The sequence below is a fragment of the Anas acuta genome, chromosome 21 (assembly GCF_963932015.1).
Source record: "Anas acuta chromosome 21, bAnaAcu1.1, whole genome shotgun sequence".
Classification (NCBI taxonomy): Eukaryota; Metazoa; Chordata; class Aves; order Anseriformes; family Anatidae; genus Anas; species Anas acuta.
The window spans coordinates 4,831,430-4,852,448 of NC_088999.1; the positions used below are offsets into that span (position 1 = coordinate 4,831,430).

At 49.1% G+C, this 21,019-nt stretch overlaps 2 protein-coding genes across 5 annotated transcripts; both read right to left on the bottom strand.

Moving 5' to 3' along the window:
• Positions 1–1,790: 1,790 nt before the first annotated feature.
• Positions 1,791–5,403, bottom strand: HMGN2 (high mobility group nucleosomal binding domain 2). Its single transcript, XM_068657683.1, has 6 exons — positions 5,235–5,403; positions 4,358–4,402; positions 3,966–3,995; positions 3,594–3,644; positions 3,138–3,233; positions 1,791–2,687 (listed from the first exon to the last, which is right to left on the bottom strand). Exons 1-6 carry the CDS (start codon positions 5,247–5,249, stop codon positions 2,652–2,654), a joined length of 273 nt encoding a protein of 90 aa, XP_068513784.1. The 5' UTR covers positions 5,250–5,403; the 3' UTR covers positions 1,791–2,651.
• Positions 5,281–20,970, bottom strand: DHDDS (dehydrodolichyl diphosphate synthase subunit). 4 transcript variants are annotated; one of them, XM_068657682.1, is made up of 10 exons: positions 20,861–20,949; positions 19,534–19,612; positions 18,497–18,613; positions 14,818–14,960; positions 13,809–13,925; positions 13,526–13,627; positions 12,769–12,883; positions 11,002–11,109; positions 7,249–7,317; positions 5,281–6,212 (listed from the first exon to the last, which is right to left on the bottom strand). In XM_068657682.1, the coding sequence occupies exons 2-9, from the start codon at positions 19,594–19,596 to the stop codon at positions 7,279–7,281; spliced, it is 804 nt and encodes a 267-aa protein (XP_068513783.1). In that variant the 5' UTR covers positions 19,597–19,612; positions 20,861–20,949; the 3' UTR covers positions 5,281–6,212; positions 7,249–7,278. The 4 variants fall into 4 exon arrangements, with proteins under 4 accessions (XP_068513783.1, XP_068513781.1, XP_068513780.1 ...); XM_068657680.1 differs by lacking the exons at positions 5,281–6,212; positions 7,249–7,317 and adding an exon at positions 7,484–9,087 and having other exon boundaries at positions 19,534–19,617; positions 20,861–20,970; XM_068657679.1 differs by lacking the exons at positions 5,281–6,212; positions 7,249–7,317 and adding an exon at positions 7,484–9,087 and having other exon boundaries at positions 20,861–20,946.
• Between the last annotated feature and the right edge of the window lie 49 nt (positions 20,971–21,019).

Below are 21,019 nucleotides of genomic sequence, written 5' to 3' on the forward strand. Positions count from 1 at the left end.
TGCAAGAGGTAATGAGGGTTGGACGTTCAATGGGAAGCAGTCAAGGTGGCATGGCTGGATGACTACAGAGAAACTGACACAGCAGTTCTCATGAGAATTATTATTTTCCTCTGGCTGGTGGAAATACCCTGTGCCATCACACACAACACAGCAGCAAACATTTTAGAATTTTAAGTATTGAGAACATTAATAGTTCAGGAGCACGTTCTTCACCAAAAATAAGATCTGTAACTACACTTTGTTAGCAGCAGTGTATCTTTCAGCTGCGGGATGAAGAGGCCTTCCAGCCACAAGGTTGGTTTCGGAGCATCAGTTGGCAACCAGGCCAGCAGCAACCTGCTCAAAAGCCAGCTCACTTGGAACTGCTCACTCCCTTTGCAGAGGCCCAGTGGCATAAAGCAAGGTGGGGTATTTCAAGATTTCTTCACTCTCACATTATTTCAATGTAATAATAATTACATTATTATTGGGTGAAACCCATTTCACTGCTTGTAGAGCGCTCCCAACATCATCCAGCTTGTGGATGTCCAAGACCATTCCACTACCTCGATGCTCATCTCACTCAAGTTTTAAAAAATTCACTAATTGGGAAATCCAGAGGACTTCAAACCTGCAGTTCTCAGGCAGGTGAGCTGCTCTCCTTCCCTAGAGCCATCAGATCCTCTTCTGAGGACACGGCCGAGAAGAGCAGACCAATGTCACAGCACCCTAAGTGCCCTTCTTGTAAATCCTTGAGCTCCTTTCCACTTTGCCCCACCGCCACAGCCCCACTCACTTGTCCCAGGGCTGCTTCTCCTAGAGAACATCCCCCCGCTTTACTCCCCTTTTTCTCCCTGTTCCTGCTGCTGGGGAGCTGCCTCCTGTCAGCAGCTGCATCCTACTGCTTGCTCAAGTCAGTTATCAGAAACGTTGGCCACTTCTACACTGCTGCTTCTGGGTGGGGTACGTACATGACTCAAGCTCACTACTTCTCCTATCTTTGTGAGGGCAAATGTAAGACTTCTCAGCTATGATAACACAAGGTGAAAAGATAAGTTTACTGGGACATTTGGTTCTGTTCCGTGCTCTAGAATACCTCTAGCATTCTAGATGCAGAATACTCCCCCCTGGTGCTGTTGGATTCCCTCTGAACAGCACAGGTTGCAACAGGTCACTGCACCAAGAACAGACACTGAAGTCCCAGGAAAGGCCAAGTAGAGATGGAAGAAATATTCCATCTCATAAAGTTACTGAAGGAGACATTTACACGTTAGGGCTTTTGGTTTGGCTCTGTTCTAGGGTGTAAGCAGTGACTATAAAAATGCTGCATTTTTACTCAACAAATCTTGTTTCCTGCTTAGTCACTACACCACAGCAAAGTCTGTATTTGATTAGCAGAAGCAACAATATTCAAGCAAATCTAACACAATCAGTTTTATGGAACTAGTTCTGGTTTCACTACAAAGAAAGCCATACCAAAATTTATTTTTTCTCTGCAGCAACTGAAAGATTGCTGTGTTCTTCCCCCTTTTGTGTAGTTACGACACGATAGCCACTGCTTTTTAAGCGATAACAAAGATAAATTATCTCAGGAGATTCACTTACACGCTCCATTTTGGGCCTCCCATGAAGTCAAGACCTTCCAACCAGCCTGCAGTGAAGTTACCTTACCTAACTTTTAGGTACAGAAATCTTGATTTTCACTTGGGAATTAGCAATGCATTAATTATCTGAACTCAGATGCTTAAAACAAAGTGTTTTAACCACATCAGAGATGAAATAATGGCAAGAGGAATTAGAAAGGCATTAAGAACAGTCCAAGCCAAACCGTATCCAGCTTTATTAAAGGTACTTTTCATAAACAATCATGGTAATTTAGGCAGGACATGGGCTACAATCTGCAACATTTTACAACAACTGTCAAACTCCCCTCCCTTCATGGACTACCCAAACGTAAAAGTTGCTATAAAACCGAAGAATCTTCATTTCATACTTGTAGAGGGAAAAGTTTAGAGTGAGGGTGGACACTTTCACATTTAGCATGTTGTTTAACAACTCTTCACAAATCTACCCTGACTTTGAGAAAAATTAAAACTGCAGATTTCTTAATCTGAAGATCCACAATATAAAAGAGGAAATGCAGCTCCTTTTAGAGCTATTATGTCCCAAATTAGACACCACAAGTCCGGGATCACCTGACAATGCATTTAGAGTGGCAAGTCCCAAAATGCCGTTTTTGCTGTATTTCGGAGTGATAGGCTCTAGGCAAAAACTGAGGACACGAAAGGGAACACAGAGGGCAATACAAACTGCAGTTGGAAGTTGGCAACAGGCGTCTTGGGAGCTTCAACGTTCACTCTGATGCACTTCACGAAACAGACGTGCAGCATTAAGGAAACCCTTCCCCCTTTATTCAGGAAGAGCCCTTCTTCCAAAAACTGGGGAGGGGGTAAACTTTTACTTTTAAAATTTAGGTTCCAAGAAATAGACTAAGTGACATTTGTCCCCACTGCCCCCCCCCTCAAAACACAACAACGAAGCGGTCTGTGTGCTAACAACATAGCTTAAAAAAAAGTAAAACAAAATTCTGCATTGTTATAAAACTTGATAAAAAATAGTATTTCAAACTGTACAGTCACCAGAAGTACACAGTTATCAAAAATTCACACATTTTACTTGGCATCACCAGCACCTTCGGCTTTCTGTGCCTAAAAGAAAAAGGGGGAACTGGTCAATACACACCACACACTTGCACCAAACAACATTCTTTTTCCTGAATAACAATTCTCTGAACGGAAGAAATCTATCTGGGCCGTACCACTGTAATTCTTAGCAGAATGAAATCTAACATTCAAAGTAGTGCAAAAGGCAACCTGGAGTTGCTTTATGAAGTACTAACTTTATGTGATTTTAGAACAAGGCAGAAGAGTAACTTTTCCTACAGCAACTTCAACTAGCGAACAGAAAGCATTAACTCATTACCAACTGGGCAACACAGCCCCCTGCATCCATGGACGTACTGTTAATGTCACAAGCGACAGGTCTAAATACTCAAGCAGTAATTCACCTTCATTAACACAAGCCTAGACCTGCCTTTGTTTGATAGGGAAAAAAATAATTTGCTGCTGTAACTCAAGCTGCTAGACCTGCTGTTATACCTGGTCTGTTTTGGCATCTCCGTTTTCTGCAGGGTTGTTTCCCTCCTTGCCAGCATCAGCTTTCCCCTTCTTTCCCTTGGGCAACTTCTCGCTCTTCTGTCAAACACAAGATGACACACACCATTACAATTACCAACATCCACTCACTAAGCCACAGGAATCCAAAATCTAGCATGGTAAAATCAACATTGGATGTCGGCCTGAAAAGAACGCAACACACAAGTGTTCATGTATTCAAGAGATCGACACCAACTGAGAAGGGTCTTCTTGTATTTAATCACTCTTTGGTACTTTTTTATTCAAGTTTTTTAAAATACAGAAGTTTTCACTGCAACTTTATAGAAGCGACGATGCAGCTGGATTTCAGGACTAGATTACGCTTCGAAGTTCTGTCAACAGACAAATCCAAACCTCGTAACCTATTTTTCTCTCGATAACAGCTCTAACTCAACTCACCTTTGGAGCTGCCTTTTTAGGTTTAGGCTCTGGCTTCGGAGGGGCGGGTTTCTGTTAAGTAAAAAAAAGACCCTTGTATTATTAAAATTATTTTTAAAGAAGCATTTCTTTTTACTGTTCAACCCCAGATGGTTTATTTTTAGGAAAGCAAATTGAAACATTTGAAATCGAAGCACTTACTTGATTTGTCAGTTGCTCAGCCACTCCCATAACACTACACAATGGGGCAGTTTGTTAAGCTAATAACTTTCTTTCAGCTGAACAATGCGTCTCTCCAGAATACCTACAGTTCTCACACAGATGCAGCATTTAATACTCGAGCCTAAAGCTATTAAATGTTGTGACATCTCTGCTCAGCACGAGAATACTCACAGCAGATAACCTCGCCGATCTCCGTTGTGGCTGTTTGAAAAGAGAAATTATTTAATTTAACATCATGAAACGTAAACTATCAAAACACACAAAGTCTCATCTCAAAGTAATAAAATCCCAGGAGCAATTTCTAAGTTTTTAGTTCACTTTTTTTTTTTTTCCCTTTCTCAAGGAGCACAAGAATATCCTGTTTACACCGCTCCTAATAATAACTAACAATAGTTAAATAGTTTTTTCATGCTTCAGCCCAGAAGAGGCAGCTAACACTTGGAAGGGCCGCTATGGATTGGGAGCAATCCCCGTCTCCTCGAGGATCTTTCTGACAATCGGGCTGAACCTTGCCTTCCAACACTTCACAACCCAACTTCGGCGAAAAACACCCAACTTCTTACCTCATCCTTAACTTTGGCCTTATCGCCCTTGGTATCTCCTTCAGCCTAGAGCGTGAAAGAGAAGCGGAGGCAACAAGTTAACGGGGGCGCGCTCGCTCCTAACGGCTGTGGGGCTGAGGGGGGGGAAAGGGGGGCTGCCGAACCCTGGGGGCTCTCCCTAGGATTTAGGGGCTACGAGGAGGCCCCAACAGGCTGGGGGGGGCTCCCTTTAAGCCCAACTGAGGCGGAAACTCAGCGGCCCCCCCTTCCCCTCCACCAGCAGGAGGCGGGGGCCGAGCCGCCCCCTCAGCGAGGCCCCGCTCCCCCCCCCTTCCCCTCCCCTCACGGGTTTTGGCGGCAAAGCCCCTTCCCGCCCTCCGCGCTCCTCTGAGGGGAGGGGAAGCGGCTCCCCCCCCTTACCCCCCCTATCCTCCATCCTCCTCCTCCTCCTTCCTCCCCCCCCCTTTTTTTCCCCTCAGGCCCCCCCTTCCCGCCAAAACCAGCCGGATCGGACCGGCTGCGCGCGCTCGCGCCCCTCCCCTCCCCTCAGCCGTTAGAGCGAGCGCGCGCGCGGCCGGCAACGGTCCCGCCGCCCCGCCCCCCCCCCTCCTTTTTCTCTCCCCCCCCCCTTCCTCCTCCTCCTCCTCCTCCTCCTTTCCCTCAGCGCCCGCCGGGGCCTCCGCTCGCGCGCGCCGCCTCGCAGCCGTTACCGCCCCGAAGGGAGGGGGGGGCGGGACTACGCGCCTCAAACTGCCCCCCCCCCAACCCCTCACCGCCACCCCCCCCCCTCTCCGGTGTGTGTGTGTGTGTGTGTGGGGAGGGAAGGAGGGAGGGGAGGCCCCCGGTGTGAGGTGGGGGGGGGGGGAAGGAAAAGGGAAAGGGTCCCGGTGCCACGTACCTTTCTCTTCGGCATGGCTCCGGGCGGCGTGTGTTGTGTGTGTGTGTGTGTGTGTGTGTGTGTGTGTGTGTGTGAGGGGAGAGCGAGCGAGAGGAGCGCGCTGGGCGGCGTGAGGGGGCGGAGGGAGGAGGAGGAGGCGGAGGAGTGAGGAGAGGGGGGGGGTGTGTGAGGGGGGAGCCGGGCTCGCTCGGGCCGGGGCGGCGGCGGTGAGGAGGAGGAGGAGGAGGAGAGCGGGGGGGAGGGGGGGAAAGCGGGGAGAGGCCGGCGGCGCGGAGGGCAGGCAGAGGAAAGCAGGCGGGAGGGAGGGAGGGCGGCGGGGCTGCCTCCCGGCTCGCTCCGCTGGCTGCCGACCCCACTAATTTGAATCGGGTGTTTATAAAGTTTTATATAGAGCCGGACGCGGCCCAACCGGTTCCAGCCGGATCCCCGCCGCCCCGCCCGCTCATTGGCCAGCAAGGGTCACGTGGCTGGGAGCGATGGGGAGGGGAGTGGGGGGGGGGCCGCCAGGGGAGGGAGCCGCTGAGGCGGCGCGCGCGCAACTGGGCCTCGAGCCCCCCCTCACAGCCCCCCCCCCCCCCTTCTCCTCCTTTCCCTCCCCTCACGGCCGCCGCCTGCCCCCGCGCCCGGCCCCCGAGAGCGGGAAGGGCCCTGGGGAGGGGGCGGTGGAACAAAATCATAATAAATAAATAAATGTGGAAGGGGGGGAGGGCTCGGAACTGCAGCGACGCAACAGGGTTTGTGTGTTGTGGGTGGGTGGGTGGGGGGGGGTGATGGGGGGAAAAGGGGCTCCCCCCCCCTCCTGGCTCCCTGTGCAGGTGAGGGGAGCTGTTCTTCAGCACCTCCGCGGCCTCTTCGTCTTCATCCTCCTCATCCTCATCCTCCTCCTCGTCCTCTTCCTTCTCTTCCTCCTCCTCCTCTTCCTCCGCTGCCGCCACCCCGCTGCCCAGCTGGAAAATGGGCGTTAGCACTCCTCTTTTCCTGTGAAAAACAAAAAAAAATAATAATAAAAATAAAAGGAGGGGAGAGTTGCGGCCAAAGCTGAAGAAAAGGAGGATAAAGCAAAAAAATAAAATGGAAATAGCAGGGCATTGCCCACTAAGCACAGGTGGGGGAAGTTGGTGCCTGCTGCTTGCCCTGAGGGAGCCACAAAGCTGGGCTCCCCCCCGAGCCCTTCCTCACACAGGCACCAAACGTTTGCTACAAAGCCAATTACAAAATATTCCCCTCAGTCCTGCCCCAGCTTCTCACCTTTAATTGAATCTGATCCAGAAGAGCGGCTTGACAAGTGCGCTCCCCCTTCCCCACCAGGTAAGCTCTCAGGCTGTTTCCAGACCTCACACACACGAGCGCATTCCCCCAGCTGTGCTGATTTACAACACCCTCACCATATAAACACGAATTAGGAGGCTGAATTCTCACTGCGAGCAGCCTGTAGCTCATTCCACAACTGTCATTTAAGGACTGACTGGAAAGCTGCACTCCTGAAAACTCGGTTTGCCTCTGTAACTTACCACAACCTCTAAGGAAGCGAGGTTCAGAGGGAAAGTTTGTATTTCACTAGAATAACTGATGCAGGGGGAATCAAACTCAGAGGTAACAAGCCTTTTTCCACTGCTTGATGAACTGACACCCTCTTCCCTCTCCCCCCCAACAGCAAAAGGCTTTTAGAAAGGCATTAAAACTTTCCCTGCAAGCCTTCTGTAACTCCTAGCCTTCAGTTACCACACCTGCAACAGTTATACCCCTTTTTGGAAAGCCACCACTGCAGCTTTGGTCACCCATAGCATCAGAATACAATTGAAAACTTGTTTTTTAAAGGCAAAAAAGCATCCTTGGGTAGTATGTCTCCCTGTATCTGCCTGGCAAAGCAGACAGGAGAGTGCTCATCTCATGGAGATAGGAACTATTTCCACAGAGAACTTCCCCAAACGTGCAGACAAAATAAAATAGAGCAGAAGTTGACAGCTCCCTTCATCTTGGCCCCCTTCACCCGTGCTACTGTTTGCTTACTTACAGAAGAGGACGTACGTGCACACAGCTCCACTCAGCCAGGCCTCGGGATACCAGCAAATTGCTCACACAACTGCAAAGAGAACACAGCCTTCACATTTTTTCCAGTCCCACAGGAACCAGATGAAGGGCCTGTCACAGGTTAAACGATATGCTAGACCTGGATGCCAACTTCGTTACACCTAAGGACATGAAGCTCTACCAAGTTTTAAGTGTTCACTTTTTTTTTTTTTAAATAGTTTGGTATGAATATGCTTTATTCACGGTTTGACAATGTAGTTACCCTCTTCACAATCACATTCAAAATGCTGAGTTCGCAGCACTTAAGTCTTTTAAATTTGCATTTTCTCATTTTCACCTGGAGGTTAAAAAAAAGAATACTTTAAAAAACAGCAATAGCTGATACTGCTGCACCTGTACGTGCATCAGTAACAAAAGCAAGACATTTCCTATTATTTTGATTGTAGGGACGGAAACCAGGAAAAATTAAGAGACAGAAACAATCTTGGAAATTATTTAGTCCATCTCCCTGCTAATAGAGAACTGAGAAGTAACACTCCACAGCTGCTCCGGCCACTCCCATTACAATCAGCTATACAGCACTTCTGCATCATTTTGGCTGGGGTCAGAGGCTGGTTTTGGCTCCCGTATTCCTGAACTAAGCCCATCCTCATTCCCCAGAAGCGGATGGTGGATGTTAAGTCACAGCCCCTAGAGGTCTCAGAGGGATTTGGCATACGGCATCCATCCCCTGGTTTAAGCTAACTTCTTTTCCTTTTTAAGCCATGAGGTTAATTCCCAAACAATTGTTTTTCTTTGCCTCTTTGGACCCTCCCCCCCTCTCTTTCCCTCAGCATAGTCGGTCTGTTCCAGCCGGGTTTGGAAGCCAGCATTTGGGTTTCCCCCAGCACTGCTGAAAAGGGACCACAGGACCTGATGGAGCTCTGGAGCATCCTTGTTCCTTCATGGCAAGGCTGACAACACCTCGCTTTAGCTTTTTGGAAGCCAAGAGCAGATAAATCAAAACCAGCATAATAAGGTGAGGAAAAGGCAAGATGCCTGAAGTAGGCAGGGGGAAATATCTCTGCCAATGCTTGGCACAGGGCTCCCTTATACACCAGGAATAATCCTCTCTCTTCAGAAAGGAAATTGGATGGGACAGCAGAGGAAATCTCACAGGAAGATTCGCTACTGCGAAGAATTCAAGCCCAGGCTGATTTAACATGACTGAAATTGATTGCCTGGGCCAATTCACGAGGAGCCTAACAGAATGTGAGGCTCATTTTAGTTAACTTGTCACAAAACCACCAGGCCTCTGAAATACCAAGCAGCGGAGATACAGCGGGGTGCAGTTATTCTCCCTCTATCATCGGGGCAGGGAGGCAAGACAGAAGGACGGCATTACTTTCCTCAGCAGCATTCACAGAATTAAGAAGGTTCACAGTACTCTGTCCCTGCCCTTGGACAGTGCCAGTGGGGATGTAAAGTCCAGTAGCAGCCCTGCATCCCCACGGCAGAACCACACCAAGTGAATTCCTCAGGACAGCAGATATTCTCTCTAACATGATTAAAAACTGTCTTCCCCAAGAACCACCCAGCACTTATGTCATGCAGACACTGTACACAATCTTTCAAAGAAGTCCGCTCTCTTGTGCTCTAGTGCCTGTAGGAAGCCCTGGATTCTCTCTTCCCGCATGGCGGTGCATTTCTGCAACAGTGTCCGTCGACGCTGAGAGTCTCCACGGGATGCAAAACCCTCCTGCTGCAGCTTCTTTGTCACATAAGCCTGATCCCTTTCCATCTGTTGTTGCTTCCTTTCCTCCATGTAGGAGTCTCTGGCCTTCTAGAGTGAAAAGCAGCAGAGCGTTAGCACTTTACCAGGCCTTTCAGCTCATCTGTGGTGCAGATGCGAGGCAGCAGAGGTTATGGAAGAAACAACCTCTGCCTGGCAATCATCTGTAGGGTAAATGAAGAGTGGCTCTGTGTGTGCCTCCCCTACTTCAAGGCAGCCTGCTTGATCAGTTAGAGAAAATATAGGGATATCCTTCAGGACCTTCTCCCCAAGACACAAGCCTGCTCAAAGCATTAACTCACAGTTAAAATATATAAAGGTCATGACAGATTGTGGAAAAACCCTCAGATACCTGAATCAGAGAGGGACAGTGTACAAGAGCACTTTCAAACCACAGATGTGCACATAAGCTTGCCAATGTCATCACTGAATCTTTGATCCTATTCATGCAGCAGCTGAAAGGTTTTAGGGGATTCAGAACAATGATCTGTGCAGCAATTCTTCGAGCTGATGATCAGGTATTGAGCTAATAGCTAATCAGCTTGAGCAAAAAAGCAAGAGAATGCTCAACATCCCCAGACGTCTGCAATCTAATAAATTACCAGCTCAATACACAGCAGGATGGGCAGGGGAAAGGTAAAGGCAGTAGCTACCCTTGCCTATCCTTCAAGTATTTGAAGTATTTCTGCAGAACATCACTTGAATTTCTTCTTATTGCAGATAACCTACCCTGCAACCCGTATCACACACAAAGAAACAAACACAACCCACACCTGCATGCAGGTATATTAACTTCTCATTTTAAGAGCAGTCACTATGACACGACCTGACATGTACACACCACGGGGAGTAGTGGCCTTTCAAATGAGGAAGTAGTAATAATTACTCTGAGAGCCTGAGCCACTCTTCACCACCCTTTCACTGTGTTCATCTTAGTAGTCTCTGCTCTGGCACTGTAAACTTTTGTTGTGCTGGGAATGAGCACAGAAACATCCCCAGCTAGAGAAAACCCAATGGATTGGTAACAGTCCACTGCTGTAGCTCCATTTGTTAGAAGTGAAAAGATCATCAGCTTGTTCAGAATAAGACTTCTACCCCAGGACAAAGTGAAATTCTGCCAGTACCTGCTGGCCACCATGTACCAACAGCAGGTTATAGCTGATCTAGAGACTGAGGGGTGAGGAACTCCCCTGAGCAGCAGGCAAACTGGGAAGTGAAGATGGCCACTAAACAGAAGGAGGATATCTTTATCAAATGCCTCCAAACCATACATTTTCTGTACTTTGTCCAACCTTCCATCCAGCTGCCTATCCACATCATAGCTGCCTCCAGCACCCTGTACACAGCAGCACTCTCCCTAAGTAGACACAGCTGCTGGAACCTATTCTGGCTTCTCAGCAAGTCAAGCCCCTAACCTCCACCAGTGTCAGCTGTTCCAAAAGCTCTGGCTTTGGACTTTCAGGATTACTTATTTCAAACACAAAAAACCCACCTACTGGTAATCAGCAGTTACTCTGAGTGGTAAGGGAGGACTTCTCAATTCCCAGGTGAACCCAGCAGTCTTCACTGAAACCACTGATTAAGTGGCTTGAATTAAACTCCCTGATTTTGCCCTGTAGCAAATGAGGAGTGTTCACTTGTTCTGTCCTGACAGAGGAGGAGCAGGGACATACTTCCAGCTGGTGGAAGGGCAATAAGCAATGGAAACAGTGGTGCCTTCAGATACTTTAGTTATTCCTATAAGCAGAGGAGTCTGTACCCATGTTAATGTGTTGTAACAAGCCACATGGGTACAGGAGACACAACAGATCTGGGAATGGCTGCTGCTACTGAAACAAGGTCTTAACTAAACACACTAAATGAGTAATTCCTGTTTCCACTTTGCATACTCTCACCTGATGTCCAGCACATTGCTGCTGTGCAGATAACTGTGATGAGTTTTCCATCTCCCTAAGGCTCCCTTACCTGTAAAGCACTGTAGTTCATCTGGAACCGAAGGATAGCCTCACACAAGTTCCAAAAAGAATATTCTGGCCACAACACTGACTGAAACACCAGGCATGAATGGGATGTCTGCAGAAGACAAGATTACCAACAGTTTAATCGGCTAGCAAGGGGGGAAAAAAGTCACCAAGATACAGCTCAGTTGGTCAAGCTATGCTGGTTTTCACATAAAGATTTCACCTAGCCTGTGTTATCACATTCTACTTAAAATGAAATAAATACCAGCCAGGATAGTTTGAAATCACACACTGCACAGTCTAATTAGTTTGTAATGCTAGGACACCAGTCACCCATTCCTGCAAAATCACCAGCAGAATACTCTCTAATGCTACGTTGGTCTTCAGAGGTATTTTTAATAGCTTAAGCATCACAGATGTACAATAAAACTAAAATAGCAACATTGGACTATCAAAGGCAGTGTTAAGGGAATAACACATGAACCAAGGATCAAGACGTGACATTTATGCCATTCATCAAATGACATCTCGTGATATCTCTCACTGCCCACTCATGGCATTTAAACTGCTTAATCAATTTAAGAGTTGTGGTGTGCCGCAGATATTCTAGAGCTGAAAGATGTTAGGTTGAAACTTGAAAGTATTTTTTTTTGTTGCCACTAAGTCCCTCATTGTTTCAAGTAAATGTATTCCTGCGACCATTATTACGAAATCTAACACTTAAAGAAACTCATGACTCAAAATTGTAATGCTAAAGGAAAAGTCTCAGAGTTGATACTATGCAAAACCCCTGTAAAGACATTTTGGCACCACAGAATCACCCTGAATAGTCCAATTTCCCCCTACTATGGGGCCATCAGGACTCACACAGTTGCTACTGAAAGAAAACGTGTACCAACGCTTTGGTCTGTGAGCTGGCAAAGCAGGAGCACAAGTGCATGTTCTCCTCTACTGCTTGTGCCATAAACCATGGCACAGGAGAGGGGCATCCCACCAGCCATGCTCACAGAACATCAGCTGGCTCAGTAACGCCTCACAAGTTACTTAAAAGCTCAGGAGTCTGCCAGGACTACTAGCAAGAGAGCAAGTGAAATGTTACTTTGCAGTACTGACGCCCACCAATTCAGGGTAAACGTGTGCCCCAGAATACAGCAGAAGGGAGGGGTGCCTTGGTAGGCAATTGCAGCTGAGGCCAGACAGCTTCTGCAAATTTGCCAATTAAATTGGAATAGGAACATTTGATGTGGTTGCTTGAAGGCAATTGTTTTTTGGCTTCAAACTGCACACGTAAAATGTAACTTCAAGTAACGCAGTTCAACTCAAGTGTTCTCCCACAAAGTTTGGATTACAAACCATTCAAAAATTGCCTACCACAGGAGAGAGAAATGGAAGCAGCTTTGAACACCGCAACTGCAAATTCATGAACTTTACCTGTTCTAAGAAGTTTCTACATTTTAGCTTAACAGCCCAGTCATGCTGATTTGACTTTGCTGTCTTTAGAACCTATCCTGATTGTATCTTATTTCACTGCCAAAGTCAAATAAACTTCTGAAATGGTGAAAAGTTAGTCCCATACATTAAAAGGTTACATCTTCAGTACCTACAGCTGCTGACATGTGACAAATGCCACTCCCAAGGTTCTAGAAACCCTTTCCAGAATTTCTTCATCCCAGGAAATACTGGCAGAGAGCCTTCATCATTGTCACACCTGGAGTCAGAACACTCTCTGACGCAAAGATGGAGTATTTTATGGAAAAAACAAAAACTTTACCTGCCAGAGCAAGAAATCACTTAACCGGACCTCTCCGGAGGTTCGAATCAGGAGGTCTGGGTCAGGGGAGTTGCTGGTGTACAGACACTTATCAAGCAACGATTCAGACACATCACTAGAAGACAGATGCATCCCATTAAAATCACTTTCCTGAGCCAGTGGAGGTGTCACTACTAAATCAGAATTACTAAGTAACTTTATAAACTCAGAACTGCAGGTTAGAATTGTGTGGCTGGGACTGAACCACAGCCAGTCATCAGTTTGCTGACAGACACTGCTATCTGCTCCACAGGCTACTCCAAATGCTCTTTCAGCCCCCAGAGCATCTTCTGATGCTCTTTAAAACATAAGAGCAGTAGAAACAGGCTGTGGAGACTTCCACGTGGAGCAGAGCACTAATTATCCATCTTCTCTAGGGCAGAGGAACAGTTTAGTATTTGTGATTTATCTGTTGTTTGACCTCACAGCTAAAACTGCCAACTGAGCAGCCCAGCGTTATGGCATGAAGTCTGTCTTCACACTTCAACTTAAGACACAGACCTTTTCTTCTGGTGTGGCTGTGTATCTATCACCACGGTAATTGAAATAACAAAAAAACAAACATTGCATAGTACCTTTAAGTCATTTGCTCCAGTCAGACTGGTTTAATAAGATCTATTTAAAAGCCACCTGGTTTCTGGGAGGTTATTGATAAAGCACAGGAATCAAGACAGACAGTTTTAATCCATGAAGCATCACATAGAAAAACCAGAGTTACCTGGGTTCAAGCAGCCCTTGCTCCACGCCCCATGCCATCTCCCTGACAGCATTGCTGATTTCATGCCTTGATGTGTATGCAAAACAGACATTTAGAAAGCACCTGAAAAGAGAAGTCACAAAAACTTAAAAGTAAAGGTCCAGCAGGTGACAAATAGACTATGTACAGCACTTTTGTGTGCTTGTAGGACAAAGAAAGAGGTATTGTGTTTGACAAGTACTCAGCCTTCAAGGAGAAGAGGAGAGCATGACATACCAGCTACTTTGACCCATCCATCACTTACTTGTTGTAGTTCCTGGTTGCCAGCACAGCTTGGGCAATCAGTTCCTGAATATCCAAGGGCAGAAGTGGCAGGTCTCCAAGGACACGGATACACACACCGTGTTTCTTCAGCTTCTCCCTACACCCAACAAAAAGAGTGAGGACTGGAGCAAATAGATCAGTCCCTATTTGCCTCGTGTAACAGCCACCAAATGAAAACAGCAGGCACATTGCAGGCAAAGCTTTAGCAAAACTGAGAATTAGAAATAAGCATAATGACCAGGTGTGTCAGGTGTTCAGAACTGGCTTATATTTGTTCATCCCAAACCATTCCCTGAAGGGAAAATGATCATTCCCCATGAAGTTACCTCAGGTTCAGACATTACCAAAGGACCAGATAACAATCACAAATTAGGCATGCCTACCTGAAGTTATGAAGATCCACACGTGTAAAACTTAAAATACAACCACAGACTCTAGGCAACTAACTAATCAAACATACAGAACACAGAATTACTGATGATCACCCACAGAACAGCACAACTATTCCTGGCCTATCACTGATGAAGAGGACACGCTGGCTAGAAAACAGGGACATGGCCTCTTAGAGTCGTGGTGTACTGCAACGCTCAGACAGAACTCGAGAGGATCAGGACTCCCAGTGCACAAACGAAGCAGTGTGCACCAGGGAGTCCTCTCCCTCCCTTACTTCCAGTTGTGCCTTCTCACTGCCCTACCGATTTACCTCAGTCAGATAAAGCACCTTTCCACACAGCACTTTTCTCACCCATCAGGCGTGGGCAAACAAACACCACTGAGTTACTGTGCAACAGAGCGCTGCAACATCCCTCCCTGCTCACTCAAGTCCGTACTAGTTCCATCGACACGCACACTGTGAACTAGCTTTCCAGCTCCAAAGTGACTTAACACACTGTGTGCCCACATGTGGAAGCCTCAAGTTGAGAGATTTCTCTTAATGATGATCTGCTTTTGTTTCACCCTGTATGAAAGAGACGTGAGAAGGTTCTTACTGTTCCTCCAGCAGGCGGCTAAATTTCTGTCTTGCCAGATCCATTAGGCCATCCACCTCCTCCTTGGAGCGCTTGAAGTTCTCGATGCTGAAGGCATAAACAGTCACCTCCCGAATACCCAGGTTTAAACACCACCGCAGCGTCTGCAAGAGGACAAAATGTAATTAAAAACACAAGTCAGATAAACAGACTCCGGTAATCAGACAGCTCAGCAAGACCCATATTCTTAGCTGCTAGAACCTTCCTGCTGTTTCCCACTGTGCTAAGACTGATCAAGAGAAACAACCCTCAAGAGCTGACAGTTCCTACCTTGCCTTTTCAAAGAAATTCAACCTGCATCACAGAATTAAGCTTCAAATGTGCAAGACAGACACTTTAAATGAGCGTAAAACAGAGGAAAAACTAGGAGATCAGAATGATTCTGCAAGATACCAGTAAGAGAGCAAGCCAAAGTCAGGCCCCCTGATGACATTTTGATCACGGGAAGGTCTATGCTACACCGGGCCTGATGGCACCGGATGGGATGGGCCTCTCTCGGAGAGGGGTAAGGATCTTGGGTCAGGAGTTGGCAGGGCTGATAGATAGGGCTTTAAACTAGGTAAGAAGGGGGATAGGGGTGAAGCAAGGACTGTTGGGGCTGTGCCAGGGGGAACAATGGCAAGGCCGGAGGATAAGGTAAAGGCCCAGCTGAAGTGCATCTACACCAATGCACGCAGCATGGGTAATAAACAGGAGGAGCTGGAAGCCATCGTGCAGCGGGCAGGCTACGACTTGGTTGCCATCACGGAAACGTGGTGGGACCAGTCTCATGACTGGAGTGCTGCGATGCCTGGCTATAGGCTCTTCAGAAGGGACAGGCAGCACAGAAGGGGTGGCGGTGTGGCTCTCTATATTAGAGAGTCTTTCGATGTTGTAGAACTCGAGGCTAGGAATGACAAGATCGAGTCCCTTTGGGTTAGGATTGGCAGGGACAACAAGGCTAGTGTCCTGGTCGGGGTCTGCTATAGACCGCCGAACCAGGATGAGGAGACGGATGAGGAGTTCTACAGGCAGCTGACAGAAGTTGCGAAATCGTCAGCGCTTGTACTCGTGGGGGACTTCAACTTCCCTGACATATCCTGGAAGCACAACACAGCCCAGAGGAAGCAGTCTAGGAGGTTTCTGGAGGAAGTGGAAGATAGCTTCCTGACGCAGCTGATTAGTGAACCTACCAGGGGTGGTGCCCTGCTAGACCTTCTCTTCACAAACAGAGAAGGACTGGTGGAGGATGTGATTGTCGGGAACAGTCTTGGGCAGAGTGACCACGAAATGGTGGAGTTCACTATTCTTGGCGGGGCCAGGAAGGGAACCAGTAAAACCACTGTATTGGACTTTCGGAGGGCTGACTTTGGGCTGCTCAGGACACTAGTTGGTGGAGTCCCATGGGAGGCGGTTCTGAAGGGCAGAGGGGTCCAGGAAGGCTGGGCGCTCTTTAAGAGGCAAATCCTAATGGCGCAGGAGCGGTCTATTCCCATGCGCCCAAAGATGAGCCAGCGGGGAAGAAGACCAGCCTGGCTCAACAGAGAATTGTGGCTTGAGCTTAGGAGAAAAAAGAGGGTTTATAAACTTTGGAAAATTGGGCAGGCCACTAAGGAGGACTATAAGGATGTAGCGAGGCTGTGCAGGGACAAGATTAGGAAGGCCAAAGCTCGTCTGGAGCTCAATCTGGCTACTGCCGTTAAAGACAACAAAAAACGCTTTTATAAATACATCAACACAAAAAGGAGGACTAGGGAGAATCTCCATCCTTTACTGGATGCAGGGGGAAACTTAGTTACAAGAGATGAGGAAAAGGCGGAGGTGCTCAATGCCTTCTTTGCCTCAGTCTTTAGCGGCAAAACCGGTTGCTCTCTGGATACCCAGTACCCAGAACTGGTGGAAGGGGACGGGGAGCAGGATGTGGCCCTCACCATCCACGAAGAACTGGTTGGTGACCTGCTACGGCACTTGGATGTCCACAAATCGATGGGGCCGGATGGGATCCACCCAAGGGTACTGAGAGAACTGGCAGATGAGCTGGCCAAGCCCCTATCCATCATTTATCAGCAGTCCTGGCTATCGGGGGAGGTCCCAGCTGACTGGCGGCTAGCAAATGTGACGCCCATCTACAAGAAGGGCCGGAGGGCAGACCCGGGGAACTACAGGCCGGTCAGTTTGACCTCAGTACCAGGGAAGCTCATGGAGCAGATCCTCTTGGGAGTCATCATGCGGCACTTGAAGGGCAAGCAGGCGATCAGGCCCAGCCAGCATGGGTTTATGGAAGGCAGGTCCTGCTTGACGAACCTGATCTCCTTCTACGACAAAGTGACGCGCTGGGTGGACGAGGGAAAGGCTGTGGATGTGGTCTACCTTGACTTCAGCAAGGCTTTTGACACCGTCTCCCACAGCATTCTCCTCAAGAAACTGGCTGCCCTTGGCTTGGACTGGCGCACGCTTCGTTGGGTTAGAAACTGGCTGGATAGCCGGGCCCAAAGAGTTGTGGTGAATGGAGTCAAGTCCAGTTGGAGGCCAGTCACTAGTGGCGTCCCCCAGGGCTCGGTGCTGGGGCCGGTCCTCTTTAACATCTTCATCAATGATCTGGATGACGGCATTGAGTGCACCCTCAGTAAGTTTGCAGATGACACCAAGCTAGGTGCGTGTGTCGATCTGCTCGAGGGTAGGAAGGCTCTGCAGGAGGATCTGGATAGGCTGCACCGATGGGCTGAGGTCAACTGTATGAAGTTCAACAAGGCCAAGTGTCGGGTCCTGCACCTGGGGCGCAATAACCCCAAGCAGAACTACAGGCTGGGAGAGGAATGGTTGGAGAGCTGCCAGGCAGAGAAGGACCTGGGAGTGATGGTGGACAGTCGGCTGAATATGAGCCAGCAGTGTGCTCTGGTGGCCAAGAAGGCCAACGGCATCCTGGCTTGTATCAGAAACACTGTGACCAGCAGGGCTAGGGAGGTGATCGTCCCCCTGTACTCGGCTCTGGTGAGGCCGCACCTCGAGTACTGTGTTCAGTTTTGGGCCCCTCGCTACAAGAAGGACATCGAGGTGCTTGAGCGGGTCCAAAGAAGGGCGACGAAGCTGGTGAGGGGCCTGGAGAGCAAGTCCTACGAGGAGCGGCTGAAGGAGCTGGGCTTGTTCAGCCTAGAGAAGAGGAGGCTCAGGGGTGACCTTATTGCTCTGTATAAGTACATTAAAGGAGGCTGTAGCGAGGTGGGGGTTGGCCTGTTCTCCCATGTGCCTGGTGACAGGACGAGGGGGAATGGGCTAAAGTTACGCCAGGGGAGTTTTAGGTTAGATGTTAGGAAGAATTTCTTTGCTGAAAGGGTTGTGAGGCATTGGAACGGGCTGCCCAGGGAGGTGGTGGAGTCACCATCCCTGGAAGTCTTCAAAAGACGTTTAGATGTAGAGCTTAGGGATATGGTTTAGTGGGGACTGTTAGTTTTAGGTCAGAGGTTGGACTCGATGATCTTGAGGTCTCTTCCAACCTAGAAAATTCTGTGATTCTGTGTGATTCTGTGACATCAGCTGCAAACACAAGGCCTGACTCGTCAGAGAAGGGCCAGAACACATCAGTAAAGCAGCAAACAAAGCCGGCTGATGAACACATCTCAGACTTTCAACACAAGTCAGAGGCAGCAAACATCCTTCCCACCTGTGCCAGCTTATCAAAGCCTTGCGAGTGTCCCTGCTGCCTCTCCACGTGACACTTCTGGGCATAACGGCGATTGCCGTCCATGATGAAGGCAACATGCTTGGGCATCGGACCTGCCTAGAAAACAAGGACAAACAAAACAGAGCAGAAAGCTGACATCTTGCATCGCAGAGCGTAGCCCCCCCATTCCTGGTAGCACCCCACACTGCTAGGAGTGCAGCGGGTTTCTCACAGCTGAAAGATAAAGGTGCTAATCACCTCTTTGGTAATCCCAGCTTAGTGTCCCTCTAAAACCTCTCAATATTGATGATTGCCTAAGCCTAAAAGCAACCTTGCCCTCCCCATTTCTGTTTCGTGACAGAGAACTGTAGCACTTCAGAGGCACAAGAGCACTGCCACCACAAACTTACTCTCTGCAGGTGCAGGGGAAGGTGCACAGAGCTTCATGGTGCTGTTGTTGCAAGTATTTTTATTTCAGATTTCAGGGGCATTTTCACAGACACAATTAACTTTGGTGAAGAACAAGTGAGGCCATGAGACCTTCTTCCCTTTAAGACTAGTAACTCCCTTACAGTGACCTCAGTAGGCCTTCAGAGAGACCCTTTGAAAAAAGGACAGCAGCACTAGTTCTAAGACTCTGCTGAGCCAGGACAGAATTTCCCTGGAGCTGCTGGGTTATTATTCCAGCCAGCAGAAACCCAGCTTCATATCTTGGATCACAACCCACCATTTCACTGCTCTCCCTCCTCCCATGCCCTGCCTTCACCAGTGAGGGCACAAAACGTGGAAGCCTGGGAGCGTAAGCTCATTATTGGCAAGCACTGCCTGCAGACCTGCTCATTTGCAAGACTAAGCTTAAGTAATTTTCCATCCCCAAACGCTGCTTAGGGATGTACATCCAGTGCCAGCATTAATAGGCACCCTTGCTAGCAACACTACCTTCCTACAGCAGATCGGTCACAGAGATAGCTCCACTTTGAACCACAGTGAGCTTGCTAATTGCTGACTACTGCAGGTAACCAAGGTTCACTCCTTACCTTAATTATGTTGGCACAGAATCTCTCTATGATGCTCAGCTCGCCTTCTCTGATCCACGACATGTCTTACCAAGAGCTCCTGTTCTTTTTCAGGGGGAAGATGAAAATAAAAGGGTTAGAGGTACAGAAGACTCCATCTGAGCCCAAAGCAATACTGCATGCAATCACCTGGGAAAAATAAGGAGCTGCTTTGGAGACCTTTTTGCCACCTGCACGAGTGTTTGGACAAGCAAGAAATGGGGGAAGTGAACAGCTCAGAAACGAGCTCTGGAATTTTCCAGCTCTATGCCAACAGACTTGATGCTCTACTGGTTTGCTGCAGGGAAAACCCCTCTTGCTTCTTCTCACAGAAATAGCCGGTGAGATGGTACACACCCACATTGCACCAGGCAACCACCAGGCTCAGCATAGAGCAATGATCCCAAACTGACCTGCGGCGCTTTGGTGCTGGAAACCCTTCAAACTGACATCACCAACCACCCTGCTCTGTCACCACTAAGATTTCTTCTCCCTCACAAATACAGAACTTCAGCCTTAAGAGCTCTAAAAACATTGTGTTTTTTTTAAACCACATCACCCACTCATCAAACACCAATACTTGGTTTAAGCTAACAAAATACAAAAGCCTGCCGAACTCCCAAATTTGCCTTCATTTCTCTGAACTTGGAGCCCTGAGAGAGGTGGGCACAGCTGTTCTGAGAAGCACTGCAGGGTCACAGCCCAGACCCACCCACCCGTCCCCCAGCGAGGAGCAGGAGCAGCCTCAAATCGCACCGACCACACATTTTCTATGTGTGCCTTCTCCACCTGTGCCCTCAGGAAGGGGCGCGCAGCCACAGATGCAACCACAAAGCATTCAGACGAGGCCAGGCCGCACCTGGGGCTCTCCCTACAGCTCCCTGCCCTCCCTGGGGACAACCCGGGCTAAAAACACCCCCCCCTCCTCCTCCCCCCCACCGCCCGCTAACAAAACCCAACCTTCTGCCACTAAAACCCCACGCAGCCACCTCTAGAAGCGCTCCCCACCGCGAAGCCGCCTGCCTACGAGCCAGGAGCACCGGGGGGGGTGCTGAGAGCTCACCCCCACGGCCTCAAAGCAAGGCCGGGAGGCCCCGGGCCCACCCCCACCGTGAGGGGAGACCCCAGCGCGCAGCGAGGCCCGGCCTGCAGCGGGGCCACCCCCGGGAAGGAGGGGGCAAGAACCCCAAGAGGCGGCTCCCCGGGGCCTGAAGGGCCTCCCCGCTCCCTTTTATCCCCGTTTTTCCCCTCCTCGCCCCCCGTTTTCCCCTCAGGGCCCCCCCGGTGGCCGCCCCCCCCCCTCCGTTACCTCGCCCGGCGGCGCCGCCGCTGCCTCCTCAGGAGGGGGCCGCGCCCTTCCGCTTACGTCACCCGCCCGCGCCCAGGGGCGGGAAGCGCGTGCGCGGGGAGGGGGAGGCTCGTGCGCATGCGCGCGGGGCGCTCACGGCTGAGGGGGGGGGGAAGAAGG